The following is an 8,278-nucleotide window of genomic DNA, read 5'->3' as shown; positions in this document are numbered from 1 at the left end:
AGAGACAGAGTGGTGAACAGAGCAGGCAGATCGATGAAATACACTGCTGAGGGTAGCAGCAGGCGAGTCAGGAGAGGTCTGCCGTTCCATGTGGGACACCTCCCTGGCCGGGGTTTGAACTTGTGAAGTGGCTGCATCTAGCTTCATAGTGCTGTGCTTTAATCCATTATGCCACCAGGGAGGGATGGTGATTTTCACTTGTTTTGACTGTGTAATTATGCTCGGCTTCTCTAAGTAAAATGAAACTAAAATCTTGCTTCTACCCTTGCTTACTAAACATACTTTATAAACAGGACTAGCATTAGAGTCTGTTTAAGGAGATAATAGTTTATGATTTGGATATTATACTGTCTTGGTGAGTTGATTCTGTCAAAATTGTCCAGATTACTGTATGTACTCAGAAGAATCCTCTTGCTATCTCTCATAAATCTGTTTGGCTATGCTATAGTTTAGTCACATACAGTTCGAAGTATAGGCCTTTTTTTTTTTTTTTTTAAAATTGGTGGTATGGAACATTGCCAGTGTACATGATCCACCTCACAGAACTATTAGGATGAAGTTGATTATTAAACTTAGCTTAGTTTAGTTCTTTAGAAATAGTTGTTTTTTAAGAAATTCATGTTAGATGTTTCACGTTTGAAAATAAGTCATCTCAAATCAGCTTTATTTCTGATTTCCTTAATTTTCCTATGTTAACTAAACATTCAATACTTTTAAACTGAACTAGTATTTATTTTTACTTTTGTTTCTGTTCTTTCTTCAATTCTATACCAAGGAATCCCGCAAGAAACCAAGTGGTTATGATGTAATAGTTTCATTCATTAAATGATGAATAAAAAAGATCAAATTTATTTTAATATTTTCCTGTGCATATGCATTTGTGAATATTCTGAAATGGGAGAACTGTTTTGAAAAATGACTTTCTACTGATCTTTATTCAGATGGCCTGTAACATCTATCAGGTGATTCATAGTCTCGTTTTGCTGTATTCTTCACTAACAAATCAGCTGTTTATTCTCCATGAATGTAGTTTAGCTTCTATTCTTCACTAACAAATCAGCTGTTTATTTTCCATGAATGTAGTTTAGCTTCTATTCTTTCATAAGTGAATTGGTTTGGGTGACATCCTGAAGTTGCAGTCAGGAGCCTTCCTCATGATGTATTAGAGGCCCAATCTCAGCGAAAGAAAAGATTCCCTTCTCTTGGAAAGCAAGTGACAGAGATAGAGTGCTAAACCTTCCCCCTTCCCCAGTCCAAGCTGACCTTCTGCGGCCCCTTGGTGCCTCTTGTTTTCTTATTTTTATAGAAAATCAATATCCCTTCTGACACAAACAATAGCTCAGAAGCAAGAATAAATGGGAGAAAGCTGAGATCTCTGTCCATCACCTCTCACTTTAACTCCCCCAAACTCTTTAATTATGAGTGTGCTTTGCTCCAGGTATTTGTGATGGTGAAATTGCTAAATGAGGACCATTTTAACCAAAGATTGGGTGATCAATAACACTCTATAGCAGTAGCTTGTTGGATCAATAGCATTCATTATTTCATGGTTAAGGTAAGTAGCCTCCTTTGCAAGTGGAGGTCATTAATCAAGGGTTACTGGAGCTGTGGAAAAGAATGTATGTGGTAGATTGAGGATGTTCTGTTTTCTGTCTGTAAATAGGGATGCTGACTAAGAATATATTTCCTGCTGTTGCAGATGGTAGTATTACCTTGGAAAGTATGGAATGCTAGCATAGTGTGCGTATGTAGACTTACTCAGAATTCAACCAGAAACAACTGGGAAAGACAGCTTGCAAGGTGGATTTGAAGATCTGTCTTTTGAAGTATTTTGCTTATTCTCTGAGGACAGAGCAGCAAACTAGGACTCGTAGATAGTTCAAAGTATTGTATTATCAGCATGTAGTATAACTTTAGTTCTAGATCATGAGGGATTCAGGCATGGGCGTGGCCACTTACAGAGTTATTGAAAAAGTTAAGCTAAATGACCTTTAAGGTTCCTTGAAGCACTGAATTTTTCAATCATGACTGCCCTACTATTGTAACTTCCACTAGCCTCAACTGCCCACTAAAATACTTTGGAGAATATGAAATATCACAAAGTCACATCTCCAGAAACTAGGATTTAGAGTTTACCGATGGCCAAGATTTCCTCAAACTGCAGGGCTGATGGACCTTGACTGGGGAATGTCGTTAGAAGCCCACATCTACAGTGCTGAGCCTGCCCTGAAGGCCAGATTGTGCATCCAAACTATAATCAGCCCTTGGTTCAGAAATAAAAGATAAATTTCAATCGGAAAATTAGGTAGCTCAGTTTGAAGTAAGTGATGTTCCTCCTCTATTTCCTAACCAGTATCTTTGCATTTCTTTTTGGAAACTGAAACTCCCAGAATACACCTGAATGGAAAACTTAGTTTTCTGTGTATTTGTGTGTTTGTGTGCTTGGGAGTAGGAGGCAGTAACAGCATATTGAGTTTTGAGAGTCATAGAACCTAAGATTAAAGGTTACCATTGTCTGGGCAGAGGAAGAAAAGTCAGTGCATTCAGGAAGTTGTAGTGATTTATATACCTTTATTACACACTCCTGGAATGGGGTCATTATCAGGCAGTGAGGGTTAAAGATGTTTCTCATTCCAGTGTAGCTCTATGAAATAAAAGCCTACGAGTAACACTGGGAATTAGACTAGGGGCTCTGTACATCCTCTTCACCAGTTGTAAGTGTAAGAAGAGCATATAACCCAGCATAGTAGAGAATGGGTTCAAAGGTAATTTCTATACTTTTTCTGTTGGCAGATACCAGATTCTAGGTAAACAGTTTCTTTTTTTTTTTTTTTTAAAGATTTATTTATTTGTGCATACAGAACTGGGGTACAGGCCAGAGGCTCAGGGGCAGCGAGAGCTTCACCAGAGACAGAGTGGGGAGCAGAACAGGCAGATCGACTAACTACACTGCTGAGGGGAGCAGTGGGCGGGTCAGGAGAGGTCTGCCTCGCCATGTGGTCACCTCCAGGGCAGGCGGGGATCCAACTCATGCGGAAGTGGCTTAAGCTTCTTAGTGCTGTGCTTTAACCTGCTGTGCCACCAGGGAGGGCCTGAATGTTTATTTTTTTAAAATTAAGTTATTACATTAAGAGGGAGGCCTTATTTTTCAGGTGCTTCTTTTAATTTTCATGGTGTCTAGTCTATATGGTACTTCTTTAGCTGATAACTGATTGTAAAAGCACAAGTAAAGTTTCTGCTGTGTCTGAATGTTTTAAGTAGCAAAAAGCAAAGGAATACTCTTTTCCTTAGTTAATCTCTTTGTATTTTCAGGAGAGTGAAAATAAGAAGTGCTGAAAGTCAGAAGTATCTTAAGAATAGAGAAACATGGGATTGACTGTTAGTGAATGAGGTGAATCCATCCATGTGCTGGTGGACATTAAACAGTCCCATGGCTCTGGAGATAATGCCACCCTGAGCTCTAGTGCTGACTCTGGAAGTGGCTTAACCTCTCTAGGCCACATCTCTTCATCTGAATGATGAGTTTTAGGGTGGAAGAGATAGGGTAATAAATAGAAACCACTTAGTATTGGTCTGGTTTGTAGTATAACTTATTGTATCATTCTAAATTATAGTAGTATCAATAATTAATAGTATAGCCTTTTATATTAACAATTTTCCCCCCCAATAAACTAAATTCTAGTACAAACCCCTTCTGGAGACACTTGTAACCTAATAGCTACTGAGCCAGTGTCTCCTTCTCTTGAGTGGAATCCATTGCAAAGAAATAGTAGATGGCATAGGCTGTATTTGGGTTTTCCATTTAAAATGAAAATAGTACCTCCCTGGAGGCCTAGGGGCTCTGTCTCAGCGCTGTTGCACCTGTGGCCTGAGTTTGATCACGGGCTGGGAAGCTGGCTCACATATGGCACAGCAGACCTCTCCTATCTTGCCTGCTGCTCCCCTCAGCAGTGTATTTTAGTAGATCTGCCTGGAAATTGCCTCTAAAATAATCGTATTTGGATACTTATGAGAACTAGCACCTACAATTGGCTTTCACATCTTTCATCCTTTGCATTTGTATTATGCTCTAGAGTTCACAAAGTAGTTCAAACATGACTCTTACTTTTTGTTTTCTAAAGATTTATTTATGCATACAAGAACTGGGGTGTAGGCCATACGTGTGGGGGTAGTGAGAGGATTCACAGAGATAGAATGGGGAGCAGAATAGGCAGGTCAAGTGAAATACACTGCCAAGTGGAGCAGCAGGCAGGACAGGCGAGGTCTGTGGGTCAGCTCCCTGGCCAAGGATCCAACCCATGCTGTGATAGCTTCACAGCACTGAGACTTAACACCTGTACCGCCAGGGAGGCCCAACCATTCCTCTTAATGTTTCATCTGCATCATTTTGCAGAGAAATAGTATTCAGAGAGTTGAAGTGACATACCATGAAGTCATATAAGACAGTAGAGCAGATCTAGAACAAGCTAACTTCACTTTCAAAACATTTACTGAACACCTCTGGTGTACCATATGCTTTTCTAGGCATTGGAACTAATGAGATGAACAAGATACTTCCTTTTTTTCCTTCCAGCTTGATTCTCTTTAACCATCCTTACAGATCTTCATTGCCTGGGCTAGGCAGGGAGGGGTGATCTGTGTAACTCTAGTTTCAGTTCTACCAGTTTGCCTGAAGGTCCAAATGGGGGTCTGGACATCTTGGCCTGCCCTGGTAAAATAGTGACATTATTGCTTCCTCGGGGTGGTCATCTCTGCCCTGAAGGCGGCTCTATCTAGCTGATGGAAGCACACAGGTTCCTCTTCTCATCTGAAGTGGTTTCCGTCAAACATGATGCTCTTTGTTTTATTATCACTCTAGATTAGACTTCTTAATGCCATTATTGACATTTTACATCAGGCATTTCTCTGTTGTGAGGGCTGTCCTCTATATCATAGGATATTAGCAGCATTCCTGGCCTCTCCAGTCACTACATATCAATAGGACACCAGCTCCTTTACCCCTCCCAAGTCCTGATCTCCCCTCATCCCCCCAGAAAAAATATCCCTGGAAGAGGTTTGGGGAGAAGAAAGTGGGCTAAATTGCCTCTAGTCAAGATGTTTCTGGTGGTATTGAGATTGGTCTTTTACTTCATTGACTCGACTCTACCAGCATGAGTTTCAAATTTAGAGAATTTAATATGACCAAAACATTGATCATCTTTATAAAGTAAAAATGTCAGGGCCCTCCCTGGTGGTGCAGCAGGTTAAAGCACAGCACTAAGAAGCAAAAGCCACTTCAGCATGAGTTCGGTTCCCGCCCTGAAGGTGACCTACATGGCGCGGCAGACCTCTCCTGACCTACCTGCTGCTGCCTTCAGCAATGTACTTCATCAGTTGGCCTGTTCTGCTCACCCCTCTGTCTCTGGCGAATCCTCTCACTGCCCCTGCACCTCTGTATATATAAATAAACAAATCTTTAAAAATTAAAAAAAAAAAATGCTGTCATTAAAATGCTGAAAGCCCTTGCTGTTTTGCTGTTTTGAAAGTAGTCGGCTCAAAAGGGTCAACGGTTGATTTTTCAGAACATGGAAAGAACAGATAATACATTTTAAAGTTAGCACCATAGTTTACAATGTTTGATGGTGTTCGCATTGGAATTAATAATTTAAGTGGACAGAGGTATCAGTAGCATCTTAATAGGCTCTGTTTACGTGGTAATAGTCTCTACAACTGGTGCGTGCCCAACTAATCTGATCTGCCAAGAATGCCTTGAGTTACAAAGATGCTCAAGTCTGAAGGTGTGACGGCTAGATGAATAAGAGAAATAAAATGTTAATTATGGCACGCAGGTAATGGAATGCAAGTGGTAGCTGTAACTTCTTTGGTATGCTTAAGTTTTCATAATAAAATATTGGGGAAGAAAATCTGGAACTGCTGGTTAGCAATTATTTGCACTTAAGTTGTTTTTCTAATAATAAAATAATTAGGTAATACATTTGGTGGTCCAAACTCTAGGCTTTCATTTTGTGTCTTAAAATGATGACTGTGAATAAAGGGAGAATTTTTTAAGTGAGAGGCATAGAGAAGTGGATGTGTTATCACAGTCTTTATTTTCATGAATAATTTTGAGTCATTTTCTGGCTTCTAAAATGGGATGAATTCTTGAGTGTTCAAAGGCTGAATTCTAAACTTGTTAGATGTAGGATGTTCTTCATTGGAAAGTATTTGTATGCCTTCTCATACCTTTCTCTTTTTGATAGCCTAGTTTTTTTTAAATAAAAATTCATGCATGTAAATTAATGATTGACATGGGTTTTTTTGGTTAGTTGTAGTGCTGCTCTACAGTATGTAGTATATGGTAAAAAAAAATGCTTACTAAGTAAATGCGAAATTTTAGGAGAAATTGTAGACTATCTGTTCTATATCTGGCCTAATGTGCTTTTTAAGTACTCCTTAATACTGAATTAAAGAAAAAAATACTAGCACACAGGTGACTCAGTGATGGGAACCCACGGGGATTACAATTGAGATAAAAAAAAATGTACAAAATGATGTAAAAATAAACTATTATATTAAAAAAATACTAAATTTGCTTTGTTTTCAAGACTAGATGAGAATAATGAAATAGTAATCTGAGCAGTCGTGTTGGTTATAACTCAATAGAGTTATAACCAACATATTCCAAGGATTTTGCTAAAAAATGTAAAAACGATACCATTCAGTGGTACAGATATAGTTACTTAAACTCAGATATCATAAGAATGCCATACTTGGCCCTCCCTGGTGGCGCAGCAGGTTAAAGCACTGCACTGAGAAGCTAAAGCCACTTCCGCGTGAGTTCGATTCCCGCCTGCCCAGGAGGTGACCACATGGCGCGGCGGACCTCTCCTGACCCGCCCACTGCTCCCCTAAGCAGTGTAGTTAGTCGATCTGCCTGTTCTGCTCCCCACTCTGTCTCTGGTGAAGCCTCTCACCATCCCTGAGCCTCTGGCCTGTACCTCAGTTCTGTATGTACAAATAAATCTTAAAAAAAAAAAATGCCATACTTAATGAGAACTTTTTCTGAATTTAACTGGAGAATTCTTTGAAGTTTCTAAATCCATCAGAATCAGTTGCACAGTTTTGTAAGACATTTTTTACGGTAACACTTTCTGTACTTACTTAAAAATACAGAAGAAAATCAAGTGGAAGAACCTTGAAAGAAATCAGGTATGTCTTACTGTCTTTTGCAGCAAATCTGTTGAATCTGGCTTTCAGAGACATGAGAAGGCATTGCTATTCAATGTAACCAATGTTTTAGGACTTAGTGTTGGCAAGATATTTGGGAATATTGCAAAATACAAAATATTTTCAGATTTTGACTCAGAAATGTAGATTGGGATTTTGCCAGTTTGTTTTTATGCAGCATGGTAAGAACACAACTTCCTTGCTTTGGTTTTTTTCCCCATCTTAAACAGCAGATGAGAAAGAAAAATGAAATGGAAAGGAACACTGCCAATCAAGTAAAGATAAATTGTTGGCAATAGATCAGGAAATGAAGTTGAGTGGACAGAATTATGTGGGACAAAATTTTATTTCAGTGAGTTCAGAGTTTGTTTTTACCTTACCTCCTTTTTCAACAAAATTAATTTTGAGAATCCATTCATATCAAGATACATATTTAATTTAGAAAATACAACTTTTGTCATATTGACCAAAAATCTGTTAGCAGATTTTGCGGCTTTGTAAATGGAGGAAAAGAAGAGTTGCTAGATGTCTTAAAGTTAAAATTTTATTTGAATAATTTTATTTGAAACTGATAGTTGACAGCATATAAAAATAAAGGTATATTTGTAAATTTGTGTCAATATGTCAAACCAGATTGAGATTACTGCTGTGAGCCTTGCTAAATAGCTTTCTAAACTAACAAAGTAATGTTCCATACTTTCTTAAGTTACTTGAAATACAAGTAAGTTTTAGAATTCTTGTATTTCTTTCATTGTCAGGGAAAAACAAACTTTCCCCTATGAAGAAGTTCCCCATGACATTTACATTTCTGATTGGCAGATGGCTGGAGTGAAATGAGGCGAATGGGGGTCAGTGCTTTGTTTTTGACTCGAACTGACATGTTGTCTTACTGTTTTTCAGCGAAACCAGCAGTGTGTGTAGCAGCAGTGACACGGGGCTCTTTACCAACGACGAAGGACGGCAAGGTATTCTTGAGGCTGTTCTGGGTTGTATCTGGGAAGAGTCTTAATTATTATAGGAGTCACTGAGAATATAATGGTTGTCAGTAGCATTGGTTCTGAAATAAAATGGT

The 8,278-nt window shown here is 38.8% G+C and overlaps 1 protein-coding gene across 3 annotated transcripts in view; it reads left to right on the top strand.

Annotated features, from left to right (window-relative positions):
• GPATCH2L (G patch domain containing 2-like) overlaps positions 1-8,278 on the top strand; it is a 48,180-nt gene that overhangs the window by 5,150 nt on the left and 34,752 nt on the right. For all 3 annotated transcript variants that reach the window (XM_004682058.2, XM_012724679.1, XM_012724680.1), the window contains exon 3: positions 8,107-8,171. In XM_004682058.2, the coding sequence (XP_004682115.1) occupies positions 8,107-8,171 (65 nt within the window). The remainder of the gene's footprint in view (positions 1-8,106; positions 8,172-8,278) is intronic.

This window comes from Condylura cristata, unplaced genomic scaffold (genome assembly GCF_000260355.1).
Source record: "Condylura cristata isolate star-nosed mole 26May11 unplaced genomic scaffold, ConCri1.0 scaffold00013, whole genome shotgun sequence".
Classification (NCBI taxonomy): Eukaryota; Metazoa; Chordata; class Mammalia; order Eulipotyphla; family Talpidae; genus Condylura; species Condylura cristata.
This window is presented reverse-complemented; position numbering and strand designations above follow the sequence as displayed.